This window comes from Corvus cornix, chromosome 15 (genome assembly GCF_000738735.6).
Source record: "Corvus cornix cornix isolate S_Up_H32 chromosome 15, ASM73873v5, whole genome shotgun sequence".
Classification (NCBI taxonomy): Eukaryota; Metazoa; Chordata; class Aves; order Passeriformes; family Corvidae; genus Corvus; species Corvus cornix.
Window position 1 is genome coordinate 2,672,102 of NC_046345.1, and position 14,131 is coordinate 2,686,232.

The following is a 14,131-nucleotide window of genomic DNA, read 5'->3' on the forward strand; positions in this document are numbered from 1 at the left end:
CTTTCTCCTCATGTTGCTTCAAGCCAGTATTTGGCTGCCCAGTGAACTATAACAAGATTTAATAGCTCCAGTGTTGCTATATTGCATTTGGACCGCTTCCATCCTTCAGTTGTAATAAACGTCTGCTTTACAATGAGCTCTTAAATTCTATAAGTGACGTCAAATTGTATCTAATAATGGAAAAAAGATCAAGTACTGTAAGTGTGACTTGTTCGCCCTGTCCCACCGAGCAGTGTTTGTCCTCAGCCCCTTGCTGTGCTGCCTGCCTTCGAGAGCTCTGGAGCTTGCCCTACACCTGGCAAAAGCTGATATCCACAAATGCTTGTGTTCTCCTTGTTCTCTTCCCCCTTCCTTGTCCCCTGGCTGTGTTGGAGGCAGTGGCCAGCCCCAGGGGCAGGCATGGGGAGCTCCAGCTGCTCCAGCGCTGGAAGGACTGCTGCAGTTTTGCGACGTGGGCACTTGTTCATTAGCTGCTGGTTCACTGTCAGTTGGGATCTAAGCTCAGTCATGAAACTCGGATGTGCAAACATCTGCACTGTAATATTTCTCTGTGAAGATGTGACAGATGAGATGGGCGATTAAGATGAATGACCGCACTGAGAGTCATGCACTGACACAGTGGCCTTGGAGCTGAGAGCCTGTGAACTGTGCACTTTTAAGGAGCTTTAACTTTTGATCCATTTTTTTTTTTCTCCCCAGGCCTGATGAATTTTTAAATCTGCTTAGCTGTCAGTGAGCAGGTACGGCCCACACTATGAAAACTGAAAACTGCTGATTTTAAAAAGCTTGTTCTGTCTCTTCAGTTTAGTGCATGTGTGTGAGAGACAGTTTTGAGAGTAGTGATGAGTGTTTGTGGCCACAAAGCTACTCAATAGAAATGTTGAGGCTTTTTAACCTTTTGGTGTAGACATGGCTTGAAACAGTCCCACTGGAGAGATCACTTTGGTGGGGTTGGGAGAGGAGGGGAGAGAAGGGAAAGGTAAAATACGAGCACTCATTATTCATCTCCTTGGAAAAGCTTCATAAACTGTGTTTTCCCCTGACCTTTACAGAGTGGTGGTCAGTCATGAGAGATTCACAGTGACACTTAGGCTCCAGCCTAGAGTGTGCTAAGCACTCACAAACCAAGAAGTTCCTCTCTGTCTTGTGGTCCTTCCCATGGAGCTGGCAGCGGGATGTGGGCAGGCCAATTGTGAGGCCGTGCCGGTCCCTGTGATGGATCTCAGGCTGAGTGTGCCACAGCCTCTGGAGAGGGTTGGGCTGAGCAAGGTTTGACAGCCAAGCTCTGTAGATGCTCCTGGAAAGCTCCTGAGAGGCAGGGACACCGTGGACAACCAGGATCAGAGTGACGGGGAATGGTCTTTGCAGCAGTGTCACTCTGGAGAGATAAAGCTGAGCAAGACTGCTCTGGGCCAGGAGGGAAACTGCTGCATTAATCAAGGTGTGAGCACCGAGGCTGCCTTTGAAAACTGCTGACTTAGGCCTTGGGAATCTGTTTCCCATTTATGCTGCTGCTTCTGAAGGCATAAATAAATCCAAGCACAGTAAGTATTGCAGCGCTTCCAGTCGTGGGAGAGCACTGTGTCCTCCTCCAGGGAACTCTGAGGTAGAGGGAAGGTGGCCAGGCTGCTAAGCCTGGCGTTGCTTCCCGAAGTCCAAGTGTTGGATACACTTGGGATCAATGCTAACATCTCTTTGATATCACTTTCTTCAAGGAAGCATCTTCTTGGGGAATAAAGGCGATGTAGAGAACCTAAGGAAGGTCTTTAGGGAGGTAGGTGAGGTCTCCAGGTAATGCCTTCACTCATCCTTTTGCCATTACGGGTTTGGCTTGGTTTTCTTATGGTTGTTTCTCTTAATTATCTTTAATTTCTTGATGATGTAAAAATATTACAAGGAAAATTGTTCAATAGCTGAGTCAAAGATACCAATCCTTAGCTCACAAGTGTGCTCTTTCATAAAGGAGACTTTTCTCAGCTTCTACAGACACCACAGCCCTGAGCAGGCAGTGGTTGATCAGAACCTGAGACCTGGGGCTGGGACCTGCCTCTGCCACCAGCTGCTGTGTGAGTCTCCGTGATGGGCTTTCCTTTTAACTTTATAAAAGCATAAAATGAACCTCCTGTGTGAAGCTCATTATAGTTGCTCTCTGTGTCTGGGGCCATTTTTTCTCTGTTGAAAAAGGGATGCAGCAACCATGGCCCGAGGTGGGTTCCTCCTGCTGGGGCATTTGTTGCTCACTGCAGCCCTGAAAAGCCTCTGCTCAGCAGCCTGAGCACGGAAAATGTGAGCTGGTCAAAAATTAGTCATTAAGGTGACAGCTGGGAACAGAGTCATAACAGCCCTTTTGTAGCCTGAACCCATGGTGTGAGTGGTTCTCCTGTCCTGAACCCGCAGAAGAGCCGGGATTTCTGCTGCCACACTCAGTTTCCATCCCCTCAGGGCCAGCCTGGGAACCCTGGCTGGGATTTCACCTCCAGCACTCCAGAAGCACAGTTCAACCACCCCGTCACACCCTGATTCTTACTCCTTAATTACGAGCTGTCAGTTGTTATCAGTCCTTTGCTACCTCCTTTAGTACCAGGGAGGTTGCCCTGACTTCCCAAAGTGAACACCAAGTTCATGGGTTAAACGAGAGGTTCTGCTGGGTCTCTTGGTCTGTTCAGCTTCTGCAGATCCAGATAATCCTCCCCTGATTTTAAAGCACGGGCACTTTTTTTAGGGAGTTTGTTGTTGTGAGGGAGACTGTTAAAATTGGAAGTAAATGCAGCAGGCTGTGTGTGAGCCTTCAGACAGCCTGGAGCAATGGCTCAGAGGTGGACCTGACTCATCGCAGCAGGATATTGACTCTGCAGCATAATTATGATGCTTTGAGAACCTGATTTTAAAATAATTGAGGTATAAAATTATGCGCCTGGCTCGCACAGTTACTACAGCTCTGGGTATAAATTGAATAACGGGCTGTACAAATGTGCCACTTGGCTATAGCAGGAATAGCAGCGAGTCTGGAAATGTCCTGCGTCACCGCTGTTTTCCTCTTGCTGGGAAGCTGGCTGCAGGCTGAGGTCTGCAAACAGCCTCTGGATCTTCCACTTGTGCAGCCACAGGGGTTTGGCAAATCCAGAGGAAGTCCAGCTTGGTGCCACTGAAATCCAGTGGTGAAACCCTGGCTGTTTGCTAATCCTGGCACGTGGAGCATCTCAAACACCTCTGGCTGTAGCAATGGGCTGGGTGCAGACAAGTGCCATGGATGCAGCTGGGGTTTTGACACCCGTTTTCCAGAGCTGTGTGGTGGCTCCCCTGCTTCCAGAAGTGCTTTTTCCTTCTCTCCCATCATTTCTGCAGACAAACTTCTGTGTTTGGTTTGGACAATACAACGAGGGGTCTTGATGAGCTTTAATTCTCTATAAAATCCCAAGATTTTGGAAGGAGGCCGCTCTTCTCAGTGAGTTGTCTGAAAGAGCCATTTTGTCACCTCTGTCCCACCTGGAATGGTGTTCCCCCGGATTTGAATTTGGTGAAATCCTATGTTTGTATTTTGTGGTTTAATACCTGGGCTCCATGGCTCTTGGAAGGCTTGGAACAGGTTATTTTCAACTCAAAGACAACCCAAACTGCAAACTTACCTCGATTTTCTTTTTTTTTTTTTTTGGCCAGTCAAGCTAAAAACCAGGCAAACAAGTCAGGTTTGTTCTCTTTGTGCCTCCTTCAGTGTCAGGCTGCTGATCCCAGGTGCTTTTCCCTTGGTTTGAGGTTGGGATTTGCTCCCTGGTGTTGCCCAGTGTGTTTCTGGGGTTGTTTTCTACCCAGCTTTTGGGGGCTAGCAGCAGTAGCTGGAGTGGGTCGCTGCTGGAGGAGGTTTCCAGTGGGCACATAAGCAGGATCTGCTGCAGCCTGCAGACTGAGCCCAAACACTGCTTTTTAATCATTGGCCACAGGGAAGGAGAAATCTGATGGGGAACTTCCCACTGAACCCTCAGCTCCCATAAAAGCTGAGCAGGAAGCTGGAGCAGGAGCCAGTGCTGTGACCAGGCAGGCTTCTCATGCCAAGGCTGCTGCTGCACCTGCTTGGGGCCAAAATGTTGGGATTTTTAGTCTGTAATAAAATAAACCCTCTTGTGTCTCAGCCATCTGAATTATTACCTGACTGGCACTTCATTATAAACACATTTTTTCCATGTTGGTACTTGTTTCTTGCCATTTTACTGCTTTTTAGGTTTTATTTTTTGTTTTATTCATCTCTTCCAGTCGATAGAAATACCCTGGTTTTAGCAAGCAGCAAGTGCAGACGTGACTGATGTCCTTATGGTGGAGCAGAACCACTTTCAGAGCATTTGGGGAACAGGGGGAGAAGCTTTTAAATCTAATTTTCAAAGATCTCTAAAGCACAACAAACTGCTCAAGACGTGTAGCTCCCACTGCCATTAGCTCCAAGAGTTGAGATCCTGGAGCTGCACCATTGCAAATCTGGTGCTTGAGATCCATCCTGTGGTGGTAACTGTTGTTCTTTGCCATGACACTAATTAAAAACCACTTAATGAGATTATCTCCACCTGTTCTGGAGGATTAGTTTGATGGAGGAAATCCTGCACATGCGTGTGGATGCACACACTTCTGTGCATAGCTTGGCAGTGTAGGGAAGCAGAGTTTTCCCAGAATTATTCTCTGTAGGCTTTGCCATAGTTGAGACTTTTTTATCCTCCCCTCCACGCACACAGATTGCTCTGACAGCAATAAAATGCGGCAGAGAATTGAATTTGGAAATAAATTGTTTAGATGATGCAGCACCAGACAGATCACTATTCCAGAAGAGTTGGTCCGGGGTGGATTTGCTTTAGTGCTGGATTAGAAATGTGGCAGTCACAGGGAGGCGAGCTGGGGGCACCGTGGCACGGGGCTGGGTGTGCCTGGGCCAGCGAGCCCTGGGCAGTGTCCCCTGGGCAGTGTCCCCGTGTATGCTCGGCACTGGGGCAGCTCTGGCAGAGATGTCACAGTAAACCTGGGCTATAAATACTGAATGTTGTCCCTGGTTGCTCTGTGACCATGGGCATGTGTTCGAACCTCTCTAAACCTTGTAAAAGTTTGGTGAAGTGTTGTGCAAACACCAACTGGCACTAAGGGCTGTTGATAGTGGTGCGGTTTCCTGGTTCCCGCATCATGGTTTAATCCACAAGATAAATTGGTTGGGTTTATTCTGTTGGTTGTTTTCACCAGTCACAGGGTTTGGGGCTGGTTTGGCTCCAGCAGCTCTCTCTGAAGACATCCAATAAGCAGGCACAGCAGGAAAGGTGGATTTTGGTGACAAGAAGGAACCAAGTGAATGGTTTGTGTGCTGTGAGAGCCGTCACCAGATCCTGCCACAGCTGACTTGGGCTGATAACAGACTTTGCTTCTTGTGTCCTCTTTTCATCACCATTCATCCTTTTATTTCCCCCTTCCTTACATAAAGTTATTGTCTTTATCCACAGTCCATAGAGGTTATTAAAGATATTTGAAGAGTTCCTGCTTTGACCTGTGGTGTAGCAAATGCTATATTCCCTGAATTCTTAACCAGTAATTCTGTTACAGTGCCTTGAGGTGGGGTAGGATGGGATTTTTCTCTGTTGCAGTTTGATCTTTGACTGTATTCTCATACAGTGGGAGTGTAAAAATGAGCCTGACATTGACAGAAGTGACAGGAGGATCTTGCCAGCAGACTGCTTTGGAGGTGCAAGAGAAGGGGTCCTACCAAGAAAATAATTCAGAATAAAGCAGGGAAGAAAAGTACATTTCTACTGTCTATATTCTTAGAATCCAAAGATCTTTCTTCATCATGTTGTTACTGAGGGCTGAGGAAGTCTAATTATTGCCTTTTCTTGTTGCTAAATGCTTTTGAGAGGATAAAACCTGATGCCTTTGAGTGGATGCATCTCTGGTGTGTTGCTGACACTGGAGAGAGACTTTATTGTGGGCAGCAGCAGATACATTTGGAGCCTATTCATTTGGAGCTTTTGTCACATCCCTTCCGTGGAGATGCTGTTGCATATGAAAGTCTGATTGATACAGTGGCAAAGGTCACGAGGGTAAAAGCTTTGATGGTATCCCCTGAAGCAACTCAAAATTCTTGGGAAGGATTCTGTTCAGTTTGATACCAAAGGTCTGGTAGCACTCCAGGGATTCTTCTCTCTGCTATTAGGCTTATAGCTATTACAAAAATTAATGTTTGTCTGTTGGTTTTTTTTATTTTTTCTAAATAGGAAGTTCTGCCATAAGAATGGAAAATAACCACTTCTCTCTTTTCCCCCTCCCCCCCTTTCTCTCTGTTTCAGGGATCCTCGATGCATTTCCTTGCCATTATTTAAGGAGCCTTTACTAAAAGCTTTTGGATTGTGTTTTTGAGCAGAGAAGAGATTTTTGTATCCAAAATGCTCATAAAGGAATATCGTATTCCTCTTCCAATGAGCGTGGAAGAATATCGCATCGCCCAGCTCTACATGATACAGGTCAGGAACATTCTGGTCCCTGCAGGGCCCTGGGGGGCTCTGGGTGGGGTGGGGGAGAATTGCTGCAGGATTGGGTGTTTTAAATTTGGGTTTTGCTGTTTGCTTATAAAGGAGAAGCAGGGAAAGTAACACAGATTTCAATTTCTGACCTGCTTCCTCTTCTCCTTAAATTGGAGAACCTCTGTTTGACCTACCTGGGGAAACAGCAACTTATTCCTGTGGAAACACTCAGCCCACCTGTGTGGGTACCTACTGGAAGGGATCAAGCTGTAGGGCATAAACAGCCACTGCTTCCCAGGTGGGCTGTGGTTGCTGGTCATGCCAATTCCAGTTGCAAACTAAATTCTGTTCTTTTCTTGGGAAGCAACAGTTGAATATAAATTAGAGAGGGTAAACCAAAGGTGTAACTTGGAATTAAGGGAGGGAAAAAATTAAATGTAATATATCTGGTGGAACAGATACTAATCAGTTTAGGCATAAAATGTAGATTATTTTTAATAGGCTTCTGAATACTGATGGGAATTTTTGTGGAATTCCCTGTCTGCAGTAAAGCAGTTAATTAAAATGTTGGGGTTTTGTAACTGAAATCCTCTGTGCCCATATTCTCCCAGTGTTTGAAATCCAACCAGGAGCAGTTATAAAAGGAAATGAATCTGAAGTGTTATTTCATTGTCCCATGCTTTAAATAAAATGTAATTTTGCTCATCCAGCAAAACACACATCTCATACTGAGCTTGCAGGAGAACTTTGCTTTCTGAAGCAGGATGAAGCGATGCTAGAAAAACCTGCTTTGGCTTAAAACCTAGAGTAAATTAAGGGGAAAAAGCAAACCCCCCAAAGCAAAAGGACAACTCCCCCATTTCTTGCCTGACCACCCAGCCGTGTTCCTTAAGGATTCGTGCACTTGGGCTTGACTGTTAATAGAATGGATGGTGTGTATTTTCCAGTAATAACGCTCAAATTCCTTTTTCTGACACAAATGTGTGTTTAACCTAAATCTTGGCATAAACAGGTAAACATTTTTCTTAGGTGCCTTCATTTTTTCTATACCTTTTACTGATGCTGTAGCTGCTTTGAATATTGGTACAATTATATTGTTAACAACTTTGTCTTCCTAATTTGTCTCAGCTGCTTTGCATGAAGAGCTGGTGGATGGCAGCAGAGTATTATCTGTGCAGAGCTTGTCAGTGAGCAGCAGAGCATAGGGGAGAGTGATCTGATTAGGAAGGAGGAGCCCACCTGATTCAACAGAGGATGAATCCTTAATGGAGGAGTGTCTGTGGGGCCTCTGGGAATTCTGGAGGACTTGGTCAGGGAGGAGGATTTGCTTTTTGATCTCAGAAGTTAAATTGCTGATTTTTATTTCCTTAATGCAGAACACTGGGTTCTGCTTTGTTACTTGACAGGGATTTTGGCTGTATCTTAACATCAAAAGGACCTGAGAAGCTATTAGGGTTTCATGCGAGGGGAAGTTCACCAGCACAAGAAACTGCTTGAGAAATTGCATCTCCAAATTGCCATCCAGCCCTGCTTTAATTTTCTACTGCATTGACAGGCAGCAGAGTAAGGTTTCCTCTCAGATCAGGTGTCAAGTCAGGTTTCTGATCTCCCTCCACTCTCCTGGAGCAGGGGGCTAAGCTGGAAATGCTGCATGGAGCCCAAGGTCTGGGGGAGCTGGAGGAGTGCATGACAAGCAAGGGACTTCGCTGTGTTACTTGTCCAAGTAGTGCAAGAGGAAAAGTTAGCTGTGCTTTTCCTTGAGAATACTAGTTTCAGCTCAAGTTTGAAAATAACAAAAAACAATAATAAAACAAGAAAGACCACTTAGGGTAGAGTTCATAGTTTGGTAGCGATTTGCTTCAATTGTTCCTGAAGTTGGTGGAAAGATTCCTGCTGGCTTCAATGTGAGCTTTTCCTAGACCAGGATATCAATTCTTTTTCTTCAGTTTGACTTAAAAGGGGAGGTTTTGTCTTTGAGACAGGCACTGGGGAAGGAGCAGTGGGGAGCGTGACTTCCATCCTTTTCAGAGAATGAGAAAGTGCTTCATGTCTGTCCTTTTATTTTTCCTCTGAAACGCCTGAAGAGGCCACAGGAAAAGTAAGTTCTGTGTGTTGAGCCCCCTTATGGGTACAAGCTGAGATATCTGTGTAAAGCAGCAGTGAAGAGGCATTTCTGAGAAATTTGTGGCTGAAATATAGAACAGAATGTTTTGAAGTAGTTCCTGGGAAGAGAAGCGATTTTTAAAAGCAAAAGGTTAATTTCTAAGACATTTGTCATGTACAGAATGGTGGTGTTATTGCTGGAGGCACCAGGCAGCCAAGTCCTGTGAGAAGCACTTCTCCAGCAGTGGAAAAGGAGATGTCATGATCGTTCCTCAAGGGTTTTAGGGAGCCTCAAGCACATGTTTGAAGTTGATCACTCGTTTACCTTCAAGCTCATGAGTGAAAATTCCTGTTAAATTCCAAACCAGTTGGTACAAAGCTGCCTATTTTTTTGCCTGGGTATAAATTTTCCTAGATTTCAGCATTGTCCAAATGGAAGTTTTCCAAAAGGCCCTTCTCCCCTGAGCCCTTGTGGTAGAAGTGGTGCTTCAAAGCCATGTGGAGAGGGATGTTCAGGCTCAAGCTGTAGTACTGTCATCACTTTCAAAGGCTTTTTCATGCAGATTTTTGCTTTGCAGTGGAAGGGTCAATCATCTGTTTTCATGAGAAAACAACCCCTTCTTCTTAGAAGTCTTAACAAAAATTTCCACCAGATTTGATGTAAGCAGCATCATGCCCAAGTAGCAAAGGATCCTTCCATTAAATGGGAACAGGCTGTTCTCATATTTGCTGTGTTTACTGGATGGGAGAATTAAAATTGTGCAGTATATAATCCACATCTCTCTTGGTTCTCTGCGCCACTGGGCAGGTGAGATGTGCAATAAATCATTGTGTGCATGCCCGTGTTGCTCTGTAATTCCTCTTATAACTACAAGTTCTCCAGGCTGGTGTATAAAGCTGTGAAAACTGAGATGAGTGGCCTGCTGCTTTGCTTTTTAATTTTTTTTTTTTTTTTGAATTTGAGGTGAGAGAGCAAAATGTCTCTTAAGTTGCTTTCTGCTGGCTTCTGAAATATTATCTACAGTCAGTGGTTTCAGTACTTTAAGTAGCACTTAAATTCTTCCCTAAATAAGTTAATTTTACATTACAGCAAGGACTTAATGTACCCTCGACTTGCTTGAAGCCTAGCAGATCTGAACTGAATTGTTTTTCTCTATTAAATTTCAGACTTTCAATATCCTTCCATGGGAAACCTCTCACACAGCGTTGTCAGCCTCTCCAGGTTGGGAGCGCTTGCTCCAGGGAAGTTGGGTTTAGCTTTTCCAAAAGCACAAGGCCTTTTTGCATCATTGCTGAGTTTTTGTGTCTTTTGACATCCAAATTAAAACATACTCATTTTTATATCTGAGCTGAGAAGCAGTGATCTTCCTTCCTGCTGTGACCTGGTTTTGTTCTGGTGCATAAAACAGGCAAAATATTTCAAAACAGTGAAATCATTCTCTGTACCTCTATTCATGTAACGTTTTCCTGAAATCTGTGTGCACATTTAAAAGCCAGCCCTGCTTCCAAGGGTGAGAGATTTCTCAATGAACTCGATAGCTGTCCATGGAAGTGGGAGAGCTGTGGTTTGATCTGGGGAAGCTGCAGGCTCCTGCCCTAAAGTAAGCAGAGAGGAACTGGAGATGAGCGCTGGAATGAGTTCCATGAAGCACAAACTGTTTATGGGGGGAACAACTGTAACCATCTGTAGGAACTTGTTTTTTCCTGCAGAAGTTTTGAGCCAAGGACTCTGTCCTGGATGTCTTCTCAGAGCCTGCACATCACATCCAGTACGTGTGTGCTATTTCAGTCTCTGCGAGGTGAATCCTGTTGGGCACAAAGGGATCTGTGTTACACATTAGAGAGATATTATTAAAGGGTCTCTTAATTCTTCCCCTCCTGAGTCCTGCATATTTTTGTCTCAACAGCAATCCTTTCCTGGAACACTGGCATCCTTTCCTTGCGTGTTCAGGGAGCCTTCCTTTCTGTACGCCTCCTCCTCACCCCAGAAACTATGCACACATTAGTGTAAAGTCTCTGTTTCATAAAAGCTTGGAATACGAGCCCTGAATGCATTTGTCAGGATGTTATTAGCCAAAGGTCAGTCCTTTTATCATCTTAATAATGTTCATTACAGTGCTTCCATATGCCATGAGATTCCGAGAGACTGCTGCCCTTCTGACCCTTTCATAAGACAAGAGAATTCCTCTTGTTATTAAAACTTATTTTTATATCAGTGTGCTCAGCTTTCTTGTCTGTTGTAAATAACTCTGGTCCTCATTTTGTCCACACAGATTTCTCTGGGTATTTGTGACCTTCCTCCAAAAATAGTTGCTTTAAAAATATTCTTCTGCTGGACCTAGTGATTACCTTTTGAGGATGGGACTTATTTTAAGGTGCAGCGTCATCCTTCCCAGTTAGTAGCGTTAATACTTCGTCGTTCATCACTTTGAGGGTCCATGACTGGGAAAGGCCTCTGGCCCTGTTTGAGGCACCTCCTGGATGATAACCCATCTGCTCAACACTGCCTGCTGAACTCAGGCAGGATCCAGGGAATTGAGGGCTTCCCTCATGTTTTAACATGAGCCTCTCCTCTACAGTCCTGCGGGGCTTTGCATTTATTGCCTTCCCTGAAAAATCAAAGTGTGTTCCAAACATCTGCAGTGTGCTGTACTCTCCTGTTCTGACTGCTGATGGAGTATTCTGAGTCACTTTCCTCCTTTCCGGAGGATCATGGTTTGTCCATCATCTCAGTTTCCAGGCACCTGGACTGTCCTATTTTCCCCTTCATTTCCATGTAGCTCTCAGGAAGCATCTTGGAGAACAGACTTAAAACTCTACTTGGTGGTGGTGGTAATTCTTGAGGCCCTGTCGTGATACCCAGGTGCACAAGTCGTGTCCCTTAAACCCTCAGCTCCACTTGGCAGTTGCCAGCAGGCTCAGCAGATGGTGAAGGACTCATTGAGTAGGGGAAGGCAAACTAACCGGTTACTTCATTGCTGGACACTGAAGAACTGGATGGCTGATTATTTTTGTTCTACATGCAGATGCCTTGGCCATCTGCACAGACAGACATTCATGCTTCAATTTTAAAGCAGGTGATGCTGCTGATGGCTCCAGAGACCCTGGAAGGCTCACAAGTCTAAAAGCAAAACCTGGTTTGAAGCTTTTCCCCTGATTGCTGTGCTGCAGCCTTAAAACCTGTGGCTCCTGTATTCTCTCTTCTTCCTCTGGTTTTCATAACCTTTTCTTTGTGATCATGAGGATTTTCATCCTTCTGGAGGAGGAAAGTAAGGCACTTGCAGATGTTTAGTTTTGAGGACAAGGGTGGGTGGTACAGTTAGGTTTGGTGGGAGCAGACCTGAGGTCTCATTTGCACAGGTGACAGTGACACCCATACAGCTTATCACTTTGGGAAAACATACAGAAGGAGCAAACACCTTTACATCTACTTTTTTCTTGTTTTGTCTTATATTGTCTGTGTTTCCATACGATATTCAAAAAAAGATTGATTTTATGGTAGTGAACTTGTTGCCTTGACAGCTCACATGTGCTCTTTTTCTCTTAACAAAGGTGAATGAAGCTGAGATAATGTTATAACACAGACAATTTTAAACTTCAGATTTGCACTGATTTTAATGTAGGATGCAGCACTGCCAATCCTACTGAGCTTGCTGACTTTCAAAAATCATTTTCCTTCTGTATTTTTATATTCTTATGAAAGAAGGACTAAAATGTTGACCGGGATTAGGTTCTCATTTTTTCAAATACCTGAAGCCAAGTAATGAATTAAGTATCAGGAAGACTCTGGGGATTTCTTTAAGCCAGTCCTGCAGTATTTTAGCACACAGCCCATTGTTAGTAAACAACTGCATTGGGTTCCTAAAGTATAAGGGATGTAGTCAGAGGATTAGAATTGATCCAGAGCATCCCAAGTTGAAATCTTGTCTCTGACTCACAGTATAGTAATGGACAACTTGCTTTGCCTCCCTTTAAACCAGGAACAGTAATTCTTACAGACAGTGTCTGTGGAATAGTTAATGCAGTGAAAAATCAGTTTAAAGATGCGCAAGGAAATACTTAGAGTAGATGAAATACTGAGCTGGAAGTGCAGTAGACATTTTGAAAGATGGGGCATGTGGGGTAAACAAGTTTGAGGTATCTCCATAATAAAGTGATCCCTAATTCATGTGCCTCTGGCACATCCAGCCCTGGCTCTAAAGGAGTATGACTGGGCATCTTTGTAAGGCGAAGTGATTAATGAGTGGCCATGAGAAAGGTTCTCTTAATGCTGTAAATTTTTTATAACCCTGCACAATTGATTGTCCCCAAAATATCCTGGTTTTGTACAAGCAGCTTCATTAATATCTAGCCCTGATTCTAAATAATGCAGTGCCTACAACGCTTGTACAAAGTGATGTTGCTCGTGTTTCTGCTCTGCCTCGTGGGACATGACACTGACAGCCCAGGCTGCCTTCAGCTTTTAGGGCTTTTTAAAAAAATAAAAAATGTGTTCCATTACAAGAGACGCATCCAGGAGTGCTGGTGCTGCAGATGCAGCACAGGTAATGTGTGTGTGCCTGGGTGAGAGTGGTCCCTTCCTCAGGGCCTCCTGCACGCCCAGCTTGGCTGGTGCAGCCCTCCATGTGCCTCTCCCTCACACGAAGACCCTTCTTGGGTGACATCTCCTTGTGTGCTTGACGTCTCCTTGGAAGCAGCGTAGAGAGTGGTTACAGGCCTGTGTGGTAGTCCCAATTCTTGCTTAGTAAACTTGAGGGAAGATTCCCCCCATAAAATCCCTGCCAGAGCAGGAGTGATCAGGTGGCATCTCTCTGCAGAGCTGGGAAGGACCCAAAAGGTCCTGGAAGTTGCAGCTGATCAGTGCTGGATTGGGAAGGTAGATGGTAACTACTTTATGGTTACTATCAGAAGTCACGTTCAGCTGTTGAGGCATCAGTGTTTGGGGACAGTGCAGTGCCTGGCTGGAACAAAGCACTGCATATTGCCCAGCCATTGAGCAAACCTAGAAGGGTTTGCTGCTCTTTTGCCTTTATTAATGAAGCCGTTGATGAGGAACAGATTTCTTTCCCCTCTCCCCTGGGTTTCAGGTCATTCCTGTGTGTTTGGAGCGATGAGGCTCAAAGTGCTATTGTAAAGCCTCATGTTCTGATCGTTATCTTGTTGACTCAAACTAACCTTCCTTCCCGAAGTAAGTATTGACATGGCCCTACATGGTTTTTTGTTGTGGTGTTTTTTTTTTTTTTTTAACAGCATTAATTGGATTAAAGCAATTGTCACGCATGAAGGATGCATGTTAGAGCACAAAGGGCACTGGGGAGACTCAGCTGTGGGCACCATGGTTACTGGTGACATCACTGGTTTGCTGTTCCCTGCAAGGATTGCTGTGCAGCTGAAGCCCAAGTGAGGATGGCCCAAATTAAATCCAGGGGATTGCTGATGCAGCCCGTCCCATTGCCATGGAAACACAGGATGCAGTTTAAAGTTGCCTGCATGCATAACGTGGTGCTCATGGTGTAAACAAAAACACAGTCCTGTGGTGTCCACAG

At 44.9% G+C, this 14,131-nt stretch overlaps 1 protein-coding gene across 5 annotated transcripts in view; it reads left to right on the top strand.

Annotated features, from left to right (window-relative positions):
- Positions 1 to 14,131, top strand: part of PITPNM2 (phosphatidylinositol transfer protein membrane associated 2) — a 126,602-nt gene that overhangs the window by 56,620 nt on the left and 55,851 nt on the right. For all 5 annotated transcript variants that reach the window (XM_039560794.1, XM_039560796.1, XM_039560795.1 and 2 more), the window contains exon 3: positions 6,309 to 6,482. In XM_039560794.1, the coding sequence (XP_039416728.1) occupies positions 6,405 to 6,482 (78 nt within the window). In that variant the 5' untranslated portion in view covers positions 6,309 to 6,404. The remainder of the gene's footprint in view (positions 1 to 6,308; positions 6,483 to 14,131) is intronic.